Consider the following 17,919-nt stretch of genomic DNA (forward strand, 5'->3'; position numbering starts at 1 on the left):
ATTTATCATCAAGAAACTCCCCTGAATGTAGTTCATTTGCAAATATAGCACGATTTAGCTCCATGTCACTGACTAAAGCAGCTTCGTGTTGCTGCTTTAAGAAGATGGTTTAAGGCCGGGTGCAGTGGCTCATGCCTGTAATCCCAACACTTTGGGAGGCCGAGGTGGGCAGATCTCTTCAGGCCAGGAGTTTGAGACCATCCTGGCTAACATGGTGAAACCCCGTCTCTACTAAAAATACAAAAATTAGTCGGGCCTGGTGGCATGTGCCTGTAATCCCAGCTACTTGGGAGGCTGAGGCAGGAGAATCACTTGAACCCAGGAGGCAGAGATTGCAGTGAGCCGAGATCACACCATTGCACTCCAACCTGGGTGACAGAGTGAGACTACATCTCAAAAAAAAAAAAAAAAAAAAGAAGAAGAAGAAGATAGCTTATTCCAGTGGGTTGTCCCCATGGCAAGGAGAAATATACATTATGTAAGGGCTGAATTGCCATGAAAGTTCCAGGTTGGCTTAAAGGAGGAGGAAAGTGGGGGTAACAGAGCAAGGCGGGGAGACAAGAGGGTTGGGAACATAGACAGACAGGAGCTGGTTGGAGGAACACACTCAGGAAGCAGATACAAATGGCCCCGGAAGCTGCTTCATCCACTATTCATCCTCTTCCAGGGAGCACATGGCAAGCCTGTCAGGCGGACACAGGAACAGGTGCTTTTGATACAACTTCACAAGATTCAGCCAATGCTGGTGGCATAATGTCGCATTCCAAGGCGTCAGATGAACTTGGTTTGTTTGTATGTGAGTGGAAGAAAAGTAAGTTTTCTACATTATTAATAAATTCATATAAAGAAAGAAACCATGATAGAAGCAATCTTTTATTAATGTTTGCCAAGACGATCCTAGGTTCAGGTGACTTGTGTGTGAGTTGCTGATTTGCTGTGTGACTGTGACAAACCTATAACAATCTGTATCTGTAGTTCTTAGGGTTCTTAGGGAAGGGGAGGAGAGAAGGAGGGAGGGAGGGAAAAAGGAGGAAAGGAGAGGGAGATGGAGAAAGAGACAGACAGAATCTCTGTAATGCATGTAAAGTTGTCAGGATTACCAGATGCAAAGCGATTGTGTTGATAACTTCAGACCACATTTTGTAATTGCACCTGTATTCATCCAAGCCATCAGGCATTGACTTCTCTTTGCTAGGATCGTTTTTGCATCTCTCTCTTCCTCCCCACTTCCTCTCACAGCTCTGCCTCCTTCAGCTCTTGTCCCACCACCACCATTGCCACCACACACAAACACATACGAATTAAAGGTCTCAAATCTTCCCATCATTTGCAAATAATTACAAAACTTTTGACTGGCAAGAATGGAAGAGAAGTCATCCAGAAAGCCAGGAATAAACTTCACAGTTCACTGACATTTTAACATGTTGTCCTTTATGCAGGGATTCTTAAATCATTTAAGTGAATGGGCCAAACAATTGTCTGGGCCCACTTTGCTCCGAGTGCTTGAGATTTAGCTAAGGCATCATCTATGACTAGAATTGGTGCTCCTTGTTTTCATTGTCCTTGACACTGTGCCTGATGTGCAACCCAATATCCTTGTTTTTAGCATCGTTGGCCAAGAGGAAGAGATAAAGTTGAAACCGAGCATACCCGCCCTGCATGTCGCACACTCCACATGCGGCTATGAAAAGAAGTGGAGGCTCAGAATGGTTATGTAACGTGCCCAAGATCCCTCAATTAACAAGCACTAGAGGGACCCTGGCTTTCATTCAACTGCTCCCAAAGAATCTCCCAAAGATCCCTCAATTAACAAGCACTAGAGGGACCCTGGCTTTCATCTGACTGCTCCCAAAGTTTGGTTTTTTTCTACTGCTTCGTATTTCCTCCACTAGGGAGATGGCAACTCTTCTAGAATTTCTCTGTTAAAGGGAAGTGCTAGTGGATTGTACGAATGTTTTCCTGTGGATACCAAAAGAATGCTATTTGTCTACTGCTGCCAAGGTCTTGCTTACTTAACTTTTCAAATTTGATCAAAGAACAAAGAGTATGTTTTGCAAGTGGTGATGAGAATTAAAACCCTTAGTTCAAGTCTCCATTCTTTTATTGAACTGTGAATGCGAGAATTTTAAAAGTGTATAGCTACCCAATATTTCATAAATTTTTATTATTTTCTTCAAGCCAGGGTTGTGTTACAATGCAAATTCTTGTTGGTTATCCTCTGAAACAAAGCCAAATATTTGTCCTGCCAAAAGAAAGTCAAATACAGTACAGCGTCATGTAACTCTGTAATTGCTAAAGAGATGTTTAATCAAGCCAGGCAAATAAGATCAACCAACCTATTTTAAATGATTCTTACTATTCAGAAATAATGGGCCACAGGGAAAACTGACTCAATCTATATAATCAATTCCTCTGTGCAGGTCATTGAGATAAATTCAGACCCTGAAGTAACTTTACTGTTTTTTCTAAGAAAATATCATATCTTTTTGTTTGTTTAAGAAAGCAAGCAAATTAAAAAAAAAAAAAACCTCTGGATACCGCAATTTCTCTTGCACTTATAGAACATTTTCCTTCTGTCATGCATCATTTCAGTTTGTCAGTGTGATGGCTGGTCAAATAATTACCTGCCCTCGTACAGCTTACACTCTAGTGAAGTTATTGAATGACTTGCCTTCCAGTTGGTCTCATTTAACTTCTTCCCCACACCTTCCAGGCTTTTTATAAAATCACACTAGAGATTGTTTGAAGGGTAATGTGTTAATTATCTGACCAACCATCACAACCAACAAACTGAAATGGGCATAGGAACAACTAGAAACCATTTCAATTCCTGAGATTTTTAATTTTAACAAGATAGTTTGGAAAGAAAAATGGCTTTCTTAATTCCAAGTAGTAGACTCTTTATTTTTAGGTAGCCATACTATTATACATTCAAGATCATTTATGTCATGGCCCAGCTCTAACACTCACTCAATTAATTTTATTCATATCAAAGTAATTACTATTATAATCATCTAAATACATGTTTTCTTTTTCAACACTGCTGCTGTCACTGTGCCAATTCTTTTTGGCTTTACTGTGTAAACTCTGAAGTCACTTCTCTGTCACCGCTTGCCTGGTGCCCGCCTCCTTTTTCTGTAGAGCTGCCGTCACCACCAGAGAAGGTGTAGGAAACACCTAACCCAGGATTCACCCAGTTCAGGTAAGAGCACATTTGAGGATAACAATGGGTTTAGGTAGCTTCTCTCGTTGTCTGGGTGATCGCTTATGGTTTCAGAGGACACAGATGGCAGGTGAAGGTCTCTGTCTCCTTTACAAGAAGAAATATTACCCATTCTTAATTTCCCTTTTCCTTCTGCAGCTTTATTGATTACTATTTGAGGCTTATTACACTTCCATAAAAATGTGGAGGAGGTGGTGATGAGGTAGTGACTCCCCCCACCCCGAGTCTGTCACTTCAGACCATCTCATTGCCTCAGGGAGGAATTTCTCCCTAGGAATGCTTTGAGTCCTGCCACAAAGACATAAAAAAGGGATGATTCACATCTATTATGGTTCCTATAATAAAATAAGAAAAAGGATTGGGCACAGTGGTGCACACCTGTAATCCTGGCACTTTGGGAGGCCGAGGTGGGAGGATCGCTTGAGCCGAGGAGTTCAAGACCTGCCTGGGCAACATAGCAAGGCCCCATCTATAAAAAAATAAACAACTCAGCTGGGCATAGTGGTGTGTGCCTGTTATCCTAGCTACAGGGGAGGCTAAGATGGGAGGATCACAAGCCCAAGAGTTTGAGGCTGCAGTGAGCTATGATCGGGTCACCATACTCCAGCCTGAGTGACAGAGCAAGACTTCATCTCTAAAAATAAATAAAAATTAAGAATAGAATAGAATAATATTCTATTCTAATAAGAATGTTAATAGAATAATATTCTATTAACATAGAATAGAAGCGTATTCTATGTTTGGTCTGTGTAAATAGTCATGCTGATAATTCTAGCCAGAAAGAATAATTTTGTGACCTGAATGTTTAATTTGGCTTGTTGCTACGTAATAGTCTTTGGTCAAGACTATAGATGTTGATACAGGAGGCAGAAAATAAGAAGAAAAAATGACAATATATGTTGAGTACCCCACACCAAACCAAGTTATAAACCTTTGGATATAAAGATTATGTCTTACTCTAAAAATACCCTCTCCCATCACAAGGAATTTGTATTCCATGAAGGTTGTTGGCAAATCACTGAGTCAAAGGTCACAGGGGAGGAAGGTCACTAGCCTGCTGGTTCTTTGGCCCTCAGGAATCCTCTCACTACATCAGAGGCACACAACAGTGTGTGTTTGTCTCAGGGCCAAGGTTTTTGTTTTTGTTTTTGTTTTTGTTTTTGTTTTGAGGCAGAATCTTGCTCTGTTGCCCAGGCTAGAGTGCAGTGGTGCGATCTTGGCTCACTGCAACCTCCGCCTCCCAGGTTCAAGCAATTCTCCTGCCTCAGCCTCATGAGTAGCTGGGATTACAGGTGCGTGCCACCATTCTCAGCTTATTTTTGCATTTTTAGTAGAGATGGGGTTTCGCCATGTTAGCCAGGCTGGTCTCAAACTCCTGACCTCAGGTGATCCAACTGCCTCAGCCTCCCAAAATGCTGGGATTAGAGGTGTGAGCCACCATATACCCGGCCAGGGCCAAGTTTTTATAAGATTTTTAAACTTACATACTGAAGATACATTAGTAAAAATGCCCTAAAGTGAAGAAAATGCCAGTTACCCTCCCAGGTCAGAACAAAAAGTGTGAAGTGGAAAAGCTGGAGCTCTCTTTGTGGAGGGAAGCCTTGGCAATAAGTCCCTCCAATTTAACTTCCTTTCAGGAGGAGGGGCAAGTGGGAGCAGAATGGGGAGAGAACACAATAAAAGTAGGTAATCCCTATGTCTGTGGTCTTGGTTAAATCTAAACTCTGCCCTTGAAGTGATGCACTAGGCTGACATTGAGGACTTCCTTTCCCAACTGCCTCAATGGAGTTTTTTCCCAGAAAGCCTCCATTGGCATCCGAAATGTGAACAATCATGGCACTTCCAGCTGCTACCTGACAGGCTGTGGACCTACCTGTAGTTGTACCAATCAGAGGCCTCTGTTTCATTTCTGAGAGACTCTTACCCCTAAACTTTCCACCTGGAGCCCTGTGTCCTTTGCTTTTACGAAGGAATTGCTAAAGCCCACAGCCCCCAGTGTGGGTTCTGCACCCTGGAAATGGTGATGACCATCTACACTGTCCTGAGGAGCCACCCAGAACTCTCCACAGAGCAATTAATGGAAATCTTGAGTGGTAAGTCTCTAACCTCTTCAACTGTAGAAGAGTATTGTCCTTCCAAGAGGAGCAGAGATGCTGGAGCATTTTCATCCAGGGGATCAGGCCAAAAGGCTCAAAAAAATTTATTGATTGATCTTTATGATTCACACCTCTTGAGTAGTGTGGGCAAGAATTATCCATTCCTACTTAGCAGGAAGGGAAACTGAGGCAGTCAGCCAGAAAGTAAAGTCAATTTTCCACATGACTGTTACATTCTTGGCACCATATCAGTTGTTTCTGGTAATTTTAATGTAATATATATTTGGGTAGCATATGCTTATTGAAACAGTCTTTGTGTGGGTGTCTTTGATGCAATTGCAATGTTACTGGAATGGTATTTGGAAATATTACGACTCTAAAATCTTTTAATTATGTATTTAGAGCTAGCCAAAAGAAGCTGTGACCTTTTGGGGTTTTTTTATTATTATTTGCTATGGTTGTTGCTGCAATTATTACTGAAGTGTTATTAATGCTTATGAAATCATAGACTCTTAGGAATTGGGAAAAAACACTATGACTCATAAACCTGCATGTAATTAAAATGGCTTAAGACTTTAAAAATGATATTTCCACTGTTTTGTCCTTTCAGAAACTTTTTTATTCTGATTAAATTTCACATATGCATTCTATCCTGTCAAGATACTTTTAAATTTTTATGCTGCTATTTACAAATCTGATAAACACTGCCTGCTGTTTTTATATAAGTTATTGACTAAAATATTGAACAGAATAAGCCAAGCAGAGAACTATGAGAAAATCAACACTTAACATTGACCTGTTACTTAATTAAGTACAAGCCTTTCTGTGATATGCATTTACGTTCCTATATCCTTTCCACAGAGGACCACAGGTGAGTCAAATGCCCCTTAAATCCCCATGCAATGTGTCTATGACATTGATCAGAGTCTCAGTCTAGAATTTTTTTCCCAAAAGGGAATGAATGTTCCCTTTTGGGAAAAAATAACGTTCTTGAGGTACCCAATCTCCTCTTAGGAGCCATCATTCCTAGGCCCTGTTGTCAATAATCCATTCCAGAATAGATTCAGAAAATTGCTTGAGAATGAAGTCAACCTCGCCTTATAACCCATCTTTTTGAAAACCAGGATCAATGGTTGCCTGTCTCCAGTGTTCTGGCACCACTTTGGTTTATCATGATATCTCAAAAAGCTTACTGACCATGGTTTCACAGTCCCACCTACAAATTATTTCACAGTCATTGGACATAATTCATCTTGTTACTCTGACCCCTTGAGCAAATTTAAAGAGGCTAAATGCTCTCTTAAAATCTCCACATATCTTGGGCTTCAAGTCTCTTTTAACTGTGCTTGTCTGATGCTTTAGGTTCACCAAGCATTCATTTGTGAGAAATACAGAGGCAAAAATAGGAATGAGTTTCGTCTTCCCTCTGACATCTATTAACATTATTCCATCTTCCTTGAGCTGTGTATGTGTTCTCTGTTTGATGCATTTTGTTGTTGATAGTATTTTCCACAAAATCTATCTCAATTTGATGTTTAGCCTCTTGACACTGCTCTGTGTCACACGTTTCCCTTCATCTCCAGTTTTGTCCCATGGCTTTCATCATTTATTCATCTTTCTTTGTTTTTACTAATCAGAGACCAATCTGAGTATAGCCTTCTTATTTCTTCTTCATTTACACTTGTATCCTCCAAATTTCATTTCTGAGTGCTTCTTATGCCTTTTGTGCTATATTCTCTTTTTGCAGTTTCTGGCCAATGGGAGAGGTCCCATTGCTGCTATGTACCTTCCAAAATTGGCTTTTCACAGCCCACAGCCCTGTAGAGCAAAACCGAAGACCCCGTACCCCAACTTTCTGTCACTTTCACATCACAGAGTTTGCGGTTAACTTGGCAGCCATTCCTCTCATTGATTCCCCTGACTTTTGAGACATAAAAGAATTTTTTAGCCCCTCTTTTTCAAGAAGGGTGGTTGAAGGATCCTTTTCCAGCTGTATCCTTCTGTTCCAATTTTGTAATTTGCTTCAGAGATAACCCACCCATACCTTTTATTGGACCTGATAGCCTGTGTTGTCCAACCCCCACTGGCAGTTAAAGATTGGTTCAATGGGTAAGATGGAGATGGAAGTATGAAGGAGTCCCACACTAGGGCTGCAGGAGATGCTTTGAAACTAGGTGTTCAAACAGATCCAAGAGTCAAAGAGGAAGCTGGGTTCAATAAACAAGAAGAAAATCTCAGCATTTTGCTAAAAACTGAGGCAGATATCAAAAGCCAAGGAAGGCTGGGCACTGTGGCTCACGCCTGTAATCCTAGCGCTTTGGAGGCCAAGGCAGGCAGATCGCTTGAGGTCAGGAATTCAAGACCACCAGCCTAGCCAACATGGTGAAACTCCATCCATACAAAAAATACAAAAATTAGCCAGGCATGGCGGTGCGCACCTGTAATCCCAGCTACTTGGAAGGCTGAGGCACAAGAATAACTTGAACGCAGGAGGCGAAGGTTGCAGTGAGCTGAGATCACACCACTGCATACCAGCCTGGGTGACAGAGAAATACTCTGTCTCAAAAAAAAAAAAAGAAAAGGAATAGTATGTCTGGACAATTACCTTCAGCAAGCATTGTGGCCCAGAATGTGTGCACAAGAGAGCCTTAGGCAAATTTCTGGCTGTTTGTTTCTCTTTAGGCTCTTACCCAAATGATCTCTACCTCCTTCTTTCCTGTAAATTTCCTGGATTTCCACTTATAAATAAAAGTATGTATTTTTACAACATGGAAAGCTATGCAGCCACAAAAAAGAAGAAGATCATGTCCCTTGCAGGAACATGGATGGAGCTGGAGGCCATTATCCTTAGGAAACTAATGCAGGAACAGAAAAGCAAATACCACAGGTTCTTACTTACTTATAAGTGGAAGCTAAATGATGAGAACACATGGACACATAGAGGGGAACAACGCACAATGGGGCCTATTGGAGGGTAGAGGGAGAGGATCAGAAGAAATAACTAATGGGTACTGGGCTTAATACCTGAGTAATGAAATAATCTGTACAACAAACCCCCATGACACAACTTTACCTATGTAACAAACCTGAACATGTATGCTGAATTTAAAATAAAAATTAAAAAAAATTAAACAAATAAGTAAATAAACCTGGCAATGACTCAAAAAAAAGTATGTTTTATGATCATGCAGTTCCTGCCTCCTGTGTTGGTTTTCTTTCCTTCCTTCTTTCCTTCCTTCCTTCCTTCCTTCTTTCCTTTCCTTCCTTCCTCTCTCCCTCCCTCCCTCCCTTCCTCCCTCCCTCCCTCCCTTCCTTTCTTCCTTCCTTCCTTCTCCTTCTTTCTTTTTTCCCTTCCTTCCTTCTTCATTGCCAGATTCTGATATTGAATCTCATCTCTCTAGGTGTTGGTGGTGAGTATTAGACATGAGTAGCTTCATTGCACCAAAATTTCAAATCCTCCTCTTTTATCACCTATAGCCTATGCTTTGATATCTAGACACCACAATGACAGCTAATTTTATTGAGTATTTTCCATGTACCAGACACTATTCTCTGTTAAGTACTATATGCTAATTGTGTAGATGAAGAAACTGAAGTACAAAATGGTGAAGTTACAGCCCAATGTTGTACAACTGGCAAGTGGAAGAGTCAGAAGCTGCACCCTGGTAATTTGGTCATAGAATTCATGTTCTTAACCATCTCATCAAAACTAGTTATTTTCCCAAGACCATTTTTCTTGTCATTTTCTCTGGAGAATTACTGAGACTTCCTTTATTGTTATTCTTTTTTCCCCAATATAACTAGTGTACTCTTTGGTTTCATATTTTAGTTTCATCTATGTACATTTTTAGTATCCTAACTTCTTTCTTTCTTTAATGTATTCATGCACCACTCTATAAACATTAATTGAGTGCCTATTGTGTTATTAGCAGTAGGCATGTGGTCCTTAACTTTAAGGAGAATCAGTCCTGACCAGGGGTTCTGATTCAGGTATAATTAATATCTTTAATGGGTCCATGAACCCACAAAGTGTTGTGCAAAGTGTTGTGTATATATTCATTTATGACTTTGAGGGTCTGTGTGAGAACCGCTAGCCTAAAAAGATAGAGAAGTAATGATGATACAATGACATCCTGATTAGACCCAGAAGCCGTGCTTCCAAACATGCTTTTTCAATCTTTCTAAGAAATACTACCTCTGTGTCAGGGTCAGTCTTTTCAATATTATAAGATATTTCAATACCATCCACTGCTATCAAAAACTGGAAAAGGCCTGAGATTTTACCCTACTTACAAGCTAACAACTTAGCCTGTCACAGTTTGATGGATGCCAACAGAAGACACAAAGCTCCTGGGTCAGAGACAAGAGACTTGATTACTCTCAGCAACAACATAGCTAGAGCAGTAGATTACATCAGCTCCCTGATCCCCAATTCCCACAAGGTAACGTGAAGAGGACCAGCTGATGCCCACTCATGCAATGAGTTTCATTACAGGAGAGGAACCCTGAACTTAGACAGCTCAAATCTTTCATAATGGGTGGTAAGCCTCCCAGAGGTGACATTATTTATTCTACTGGACAGTAAACATTCTTGCTTATTCTTCTGCAGGGAGACACTGTCTTTATCTTCCAACACTGTTTGTTATACAAGCATCCTTGAAAAGATAGTCTGGAACAAAAGCAATCAGTGCCTCTGGTCACAAGGTGTACACATCTCCAGCATGTGACTTGTACCCACTGTGGGAATCCCTCTGTCTTTTGTCGTTTCTCCTCACCCTTGCCAAGAGTGCAAGAACTGAATCCTAAATGCCATCTGATAACACTAGTTCAGTCTTGAAAAACAACTGAGATTTTTAATATGATTTGGGGGGAAGGAGTGATGCGAGACCTACCTATAAACAAGGGAGACATGTCAGGGCAGAGATGTCAGGGGTCTTTGGGTCAAAACATTGTGTATTTCCTTCTTCCCAGGTAATTTATGCTGCTGTACTGGACAGAGACCCATTGTGGATAGTGGGAAAAGTTTCAGTCTTGTGAGTATGAAACAACTGATAGCTGCAGAGCCAACAGTTCTGGATTAAGTCGCAAATCATCATGTGCATTATGCAGGATTGGTTTTCAAGGAAAGCACAATATTGTGTCTTAGAGAAAAATGGTTCACATTTTACCCAACTCAGTGATGGTAACTAGGTATTTTTCTCAGAAACACAGACAGGTGGCACCTCAATGGCTTTTTGAAACTGAAGTTTATAAAATAGCATATTTCAAGTGAAAACGAATTAGGCCATCTTCCTTACATCTTGTTTTGTTGATAGGAAAACAGTCTATTTCTCATGCTGCCATTTCAGCAGCACTTTTTGTTGAGTCACCACCAAAGTTAAACATTTTTGTGAAATAAATCCCTATGTCCTCTTGGAATGTGCTTCCATCTTTGATTAGTACTCATGGTAGATGGGGAAGAGAGAAGGAACATTTTCATCTTTTATGCTGCGTGGAATCAGTAGCCATTCAGCAATGTGTAGCAATCATAGAGCATTAGATTCAGACCTTCCTCTGCCCACTTCCTCCACATCCCACGCTCTGAAAAACACATAATTTCTCCACACTCTCACACAAACACTTCTGACACCAGATGTGTGCGGTTTTTTTCCACACCAACAAATTCTCCAATCTCCAGACACCAGCTGGTATCCTACAGTTTAATCCAATTCTGACCCTATCTACCAGGAGTTAGTGGCAGCTCCCACAAATTAAGGGCTCAGTCTCACAAGATCCCCTACATCACATGCCAATCGCAAGTCTGGGCCTCCTATATTTCTGACCTACCAGCTATAAATTGGAGGTTCCCACGAACTCCTCCTTGGGTTTGGTAATTTGCTAGAATGTCTCACAGAACTCAGGTAAACACTTTACTTAACATTTACTGGTTTATTATAAAGATATTGTCAAGGACACAGAAGAATAGCACTATGAAAGGTACATAAAGCAAGGTCCAGAAGGGTCCTGGGCGTAGGAGCTCCTGTCTCGGTGGAGTTGAGGTGCACCAGCCTCCTGGCATGTGGATGCATTCACCAACCCAGAAGGTCATAAATCTCCTTGTTCAAGGGTTTGTATAGAGCTTTATCTGCATCCCCGCTGTTCCCTCAGAGACAGGTGGGTGGAAGACCCTCCAATCACTTGGTCTCTCTGCTCACCAGAGTCATCCTGAGGCCATCCACGTAGGGGCCCTATCCTAAGATGTCTCATTAGCATAAACTCAGATGTGATCCAGAGGCTTGTCATGAATAACAAAAGACACCCCTATAACTCAGAAAATTCCAAGTGTTTTGAAAGCTCTGTGCCAAGAACCAACTGGGGACAAAGACCAAATTTTTTTTATTATACTTAACTGAAAAAAAAAAAAACAACCCTATAGGAAGTAGCTAAGAAAGACTATATGGAATCATTAATTTTAAAAATACAAACTTTTTATTGAAAAGATACATTATAAACTGCAGAGATTATATACCCAGAGATGTTTAGATTCCTATATTGTTAAAAGAATGTGGAAAAGTGAGAAAGAGAATAACAAAGGGGACATGCAAATAATACAGCTATGGGCTCCATAAGACGTTTTGGCCAATGACAGGCAGCATATATGATGGTGGTCCCATAAGATTATAATACTGTATTTTTACTCTGCCTTTTCTATGTTTAAACACACAAATACTTACCATCACATTACAATTGCCTACAGTATTCAGGATACTACCATGCTGTACAGGTTTGCAGCCTAGGAACAATAGGCTGTACCATCCAGCCTCGCTGTGTAGTAGGCTCTACCATGTAAGTTTGCATAAGTACATTCTATGACCCCACAATGACAAAATCACCTAACACATTTCTCTGAACATATCCCTATCCTGAAGCAACACATGACTGTATGTCTAAAAGAAAGGTTAAAGAATAGAGACTAGAGAGCCATGTAAACAAAATTGACATGAATAATTGATGTCAAATAATTATTATTCTGCATAGCAGTTATAAATATTATGACAACTAACTACCTGAGCTGGAGAAGTAAGACAAATTACAATGAGATCTATTTGTTTATTTGATCATTTTTCAATTCAATTCAATTCATTCATTCATAATTTGAAATTATTTGGTACCTTCCATCATCACCTATACAGTCAGCGCTTCTTATCTGTGGGTTCCACATCCTTGGATTCAACCAGCCACAGATCAAACATATTTAAGAAAAAAATAACAATAACCATACAAGGCCAGGTGCAGTGGCTCACGCCTGTAATTCTAGCTTTTTGGGAGGTCTTGGCAAGTGGTTCACTTGAGCTCAGGAGTTCGAGAGTAGCCTGGGCAACATGGTGAAACCCCATCTCTACAAAAAAATAGCCAGGCATGGTGGCATGCACCTGTAGTCCCAGTTACTTGTGAGGCTGAGGTGGGAGGATCGCTTCAGCCAGAGAGGCGGAGGTTGCAGTAGGCTGTGATCATGCCACTGCACTCCAGCCTGGGCAACAGAGTAAGATTCTGTCAAAAAAAAAAAACTGTAAAATAATACAGTATAACAACTGTTTACATAACATTTCCATTGTATTAGGTAGTAAAAGGAATCTAGAGATTATTTAAAGTATTCAGGAGGATGTGTGTAGGTTACATGAAAATACTATTCCATTTTATATAGGACACTTGAGCATCTGCAGATTTTGGTGTCTGTGAGTGGTCCTGGAACCAATCCCCCACAGATACTGAGGGATGATTGTATTTCATTTCCAGTTTCCCTGTGGCTTTAAAGATTATTTGAATCTATTTTATTGGCTAGATCACTGGGTCAGATAAGCATGGAGAAAAGACCAATGCTAGATTCCCAGACTGAAATAAATGGAGGGGCCATAGCTTCTCCACTGAAGAATTCTTCAGTGGAGCCAAATCCCTGTGACTTGGTGGCAACTCAGTGGATATTGTTCTAACTTAGGAGGCACCAGGGGCACCAGGGTTTTCTGTCCTCCCTGGGGTAACCTGCTCCCTGCTCCTCCCTAGTCTCTGAACCATAGCACACCACCACTGCTGCCACCACCACCACCACCATCATCATAATCATCATCATCATCACCTCTAGTGGTATTTTACAACTCCAGGATTCTCTGATTTTTCCATTCTTGTTTTCTTCTATAGAGTTCATTTTGCTGCCAAATGAATGGGGAAGGTAAATGTTGCTTGGATCAAGAAAAAAGCAGGCCCTAAGAACAAAGCAAGTATAAGTCTTTCTTTTTCTGCCCTCTTTTACCTGTTTTATGACCATGAACTCCATTATCAGAATGCATAGCCTCAAATTCTGATTCCACTATCATGGAAACCTTTAAACCTTTGTTTTAAACCTTTACTTTATTTTAAACCTTTGTTTCTTTATCTGTAAAATGGGATTATGACTATAAAGTGTAAATTATATCATGTCTGTAAAACATAAAATATCATGCTGACCACATACTGTCTGGCCTCTGCGCAGCCCTTTGATCTATTTTGATGAACCCCTGACTATTGGGGCTTGGGGTGTTGGTGCAAGAGGCTTTTGGAGTTCTAAGAACAATTATCTTTCTCTCAGTCCTTCTATTCCTTTCCTTCCGTTTTCCCCCAATCGCTGCAAACCCAAGTCTATCTGGGAGAAAAGGACCCCACATACAGGGCCTGCAAGATATAGTAATTATTCAAACATGGCACCAGCATGGTGACACCAGCCTTGGCAAGATGGAACCTAGCTTGAATCCTAGCTCTGTAACTTTCCAGCTCCAGTTTAATTTCCTCCTTGGTATAACTGGGATAATATTTCAAGGAAATTGTTGGGAAGGCTAAATCATAGACATAAATGAGGTGCTGAAAGTTCCAAGTACAGTGACTGCACATAATAATTGCTTATTGAGTGCCAGTTTTTCCTGGTAACTGATGTTCATAATTGTCCTTAGAGCCAATTTCGGCAAGAGATGGCTCACAAAAGCTGTAGAAATTAGAAAATGTCCAAGAAATTTAACATTTCTGTGTATACATTCTTTGACCCAGCAATTTCACCACCAGGAATCTACTCTAGGGGAGTAATTAAGGTAAGTCAAATATTTATTATGTACATAGATATTTGTCACAATGTTACTTATAATTACAAAAAAATTAGAGATAAACTAAAAGTCCAACAATAGGGGATTGCTTAAGTATTTCATGGCATAACCATGTGATTGGAATTTATACTATCTTGGAAAATCTCTTTTGTGCAATATTTAAAGAATTTGAAAATAAAAATGGTTTGAAGTGAAAAAATTTAAAAATTGAGCACTCTGATACCAGATTTATAGAAAAAATGTATAAGCATAGTATAATCTCATATATACAGAGCAATCATAAAGAGTGGATGGAAATACACATAACATTGATAGTGGTTATCTCTACTTCATATGAAGTAATTTTATTCCCTTCTGTAGATTTTTCAGCAATTCTACATGATGTTTTTACATGAACATGCATTAATTTTATAATCATATGCAAAAAAAGTTTAAACAAAAAGAAATTCCTATGGATGGTACAGTAATTACAGCAGAAATACAATTCCCTCTAGAATCCAAATTTGCTTGATTCCTAGTTATATTTGAAAGGGTAGGGGGGACTTTAAAGACTGGTATAGACTGTTTACCCAGTGGACATCAAATATCACGGCCTGGAGTTACAGGAGGGTCAGGCCTCCCCCCAGCATTTGCAAGCGCAAAGCAAGAATATAAGGAGAAGACATCTCATTCTCTTCTCTTCCCACCCCAGTTCTGTTCCACATTGCTGGCATCACAGATTGAACACCCAACTCACCTGTCCAAGCTCCATCCATTCCCCAAACAGCTGCCCCTTGGCCACAGCTCAGGCCTAGGGGTGAGCTTCTAGATGGGTATCTGTCCTCTCTGGGAGGAGAGACTGCAGCAGAGGCCCACGTGGGCTGTGGAAGTAGATTTCGGGCCTTTTGGGAAGGAAATTCTGAGGCCATGAGTGCCAACAGCCTGTGGCTCAGCGATGGGGTACAGGCTGTTGGTGGAATGTCCCTTAACCCTGGGGTCTCCTTGCTCCTTGGAGATGGGCATGGTGACAGGGGGCCCAGCAACCTAGGGCCAAAGGGCAATACTGGGAATGGGCTCCTGGAAGCAACATTTGATGCCTCTGACACCAATAGAAATGTAAATAAGAACAAACTCCAGGATGGGGGCCTCATCTCTCAGAGGCATAAAAAATGACATTACAAAAAAACCTAGTATGGTACTTAGTTTAAACATTACTCATTCTTCAGCTATTATTTTCCCTACTTCACCTCCCTGCAACGCATCAACTAATCATGCTGAAGTCCCAATAGAACTGGTAAACCGTACCAGCTGACAGTCAGAGCTGGCTTGGGAGGTTCTCAGCAGATCTGTTAGAAGCCATTTCTTACTTTAAGCTGAGATCTGCTGTCCTGCCACTTCCACATATGGGCTAACCCTGGGTAGACCTGTCCCTCATCTATGAGACAGCCCTTCCCATAGATGCAGCTGCTTTCATTCCCACTCGCTCTCTGCATTCATCCTCCCTGTTTCCTTTGTAGCTAAATTATCTGCATGCACTTTCTTCACCTAATGACTCATCCATTCCTGAGACTCCAGGTGACATCTCCATATGTTTTCTGAATCCATTTCTACTTCTGCTCTCTTTTCTGACCCTTCCCTTACATACCTGGTTCTGAGTTCATCATAACCCTCACCTTATTCCACTAAACAACTCTCTCCTGACTTCCATATTAATGCTATTGGTACCCTTTTGCTTTTTCTCCCCTAGAGCCAAGGCTTGATGCTGGGCTCATGTATCGGTCTGCAGGCTCATCTGTCCCTTGTCCTCTGCACTTGCACTCCCTGAGTCCAGACCATCTTCAATTACACTGCAATTATTACAACAGATTCTCTATCTGGTCACCTTCCTTCCAACACCTCCCATGCAACCTAACTCATAGCAGGGTCTCAAATTTCCCAGAATTGCTTAGGAAGCTTCTTCAAGATGTTTTTGCCTGAGATTCCCCTCCATTTTACTGGATTAGAACCACCTGTAGTATGGCCCAGGACAAGCTCTGAATTTTTACAAACCTCCCCAGGTCATGGATGCGACCAGTCAGCAGGCCTGGAATTGGGAACTACTACATACCACAGTCAAATTCATCTTCTAGAAATATTGGTTCAGAAACTCAGAGTAACTCTCCCAGGCCCCAGAATTCTGTCTCAAATCTGAGGCCTGCTTTGAAGACTTTCCACAGTCCTGTCTGCCTCTCCCCAGTCTCTTACTAGCCTCCCCTGTGTCGCCAAGAGGATCTGCTTGACTTCTTTCTACACCCAGGGAACAGCTTCCCATCTGATTCTGTGCTGGTTCCATTCCCTGTCCTCTCCCTCCTCCCTCCCTTGCTCCTGAGGGATGGGAATGGTGAGAGGGGGCCACAGGACCCAGTGACCCAGGGACTAAGGGCAATACCAGGAATGGCCTCCTTGAAGCAACGCTGGATGCTTCTGACACCAATAGAAAAGTAAGTAAGAACAAGCTCCCCCAGAGGAGCCTCTGCAGCCCTTTTCTCCCTGGCTTCCTGGGGAGCTTGTGTTTGTACCACTCCTTGATGCTCAGCTCCTGCCACCCCTCCTTGCAGTTCATCTGTCTCCAGCTGCCAGTACAGAGCAGCTACTTAACAGCTGCCAGTTTCCTTCCGCTCCTCCCACCCCCGGCCTTCTCCAGCCAGAATGCAATTGCAGGGCTGGGCTGTCTCTCAGCCCCCTGTGTCCCCAGTACCCAGTCCAGGCCCACCAGAGAGGAGAAACTCAACAGTAGGCTGTTAACAATCATGACACTCATCAAACTTTGACTTTGATTTTACTGAAAAATTGAAACATTAATTTTTTCCCTTATGATTTGTACCAAATTGTATAAGAAAGAAGAATGTCAGCCCGTAGACCCAACCCAGGAACTTGCTATTTCCATCTGAACTAACGGTTGTGTTCTTTCTTTTGATTTACTTCTGCTTTTATGCCAACTGCGAGGGAATAAACAGTCTCATCAGCCCATCTGCAGCTGTGCCTTTGCCACCTTCTGCCCCCAAGGAGGCCTTTGTACAACTGTCACCCTCAGGAACCTATGAAAACCATTTTTCATCCCAGACTTGGCCCCAGGTGGACGCACCTTTTCCCTGATATTTCACCTCATGGAACTCCTCTCCCTCTGGTCCAGGGCAGGACCTTCGCACAGTCCATTCTGCCACACAAGCACCTTTATGAAGCCAGAAGGAAAAGCCAGGATGCGCGTGATGAGTAGGTAAGGGCGGTAACAGCCTTCCTGTCTCCCAGAGCAGCTCCGCACAGATTGACAGCATTTAACTGCCCCCTTTTCTTTTATTTTCTTAATATTTCCCTCAGGCATTCCTTGGACTCACCCATATTTGTTTCACAAACTTCTTTTAGGAGACTTCCAAGTGCCAGGCACTGAGCTGGCCACTTGGGATACAGGAATGACAAACCAGTTGCCCCTAAGGAGCTCACAGGCCAATGAGGAGACAGACAGACCTGTCAGTAA

At 41.6% G+C, this 17,919-nt stretch overlaps 1 protein-coding gene across 1 annotated transcript in view; it reads left to right on the top strand.

Annotated features, from left to right (window-relative positions):
* The first annotated feature begins 2,194 nt into the window (after nucleotides 1–2,194).
* The window catches only part of LOC747025 (aldehyde oxidase 2-like), a 116,477-nt gene continuing 100,752 nt past the window's right edge, over nucleotides 2,195–17,919 (top strand). Inside the window, 7 exon segments of the mRNA XM_063791032.1 lie at nucleotides 2,195–2,277; nucleotides 3,094–3,360; nucleotides 5,156–5,316; nucleotides 10,291–10,352; nucleotides 13,495–13,556; nucleotides 17,263–17,317; nucleotides 17,319–17,467. Of these exon segments, the coding sequence (XP_063647102.1) occupies nucleotides 2,195–2,277; nucleotides 3,094–3,360; nucleotides 5,156–5,316; nucleotides 10,291–10,352; nucleotides 13,495–13,556; nucleotides 17,263–17,317; nucleotides 17,319–17,467 (839 nt within the window).

Source organism: Pan troglodytes, chromosome 13 (assembly GCF_028858775.2).
Source record: "Pan troglodytes isolate AG18354 chromosome 13, NHGRI_mPanTro3-v2.0_pri, whole genome shotgun sequence".
Taxonomy (NCBI): Eukaryota; Metazoa; Chordata; class Mammalia; order Primates; family Hominidae; genus Pan; species Pan troglodytes.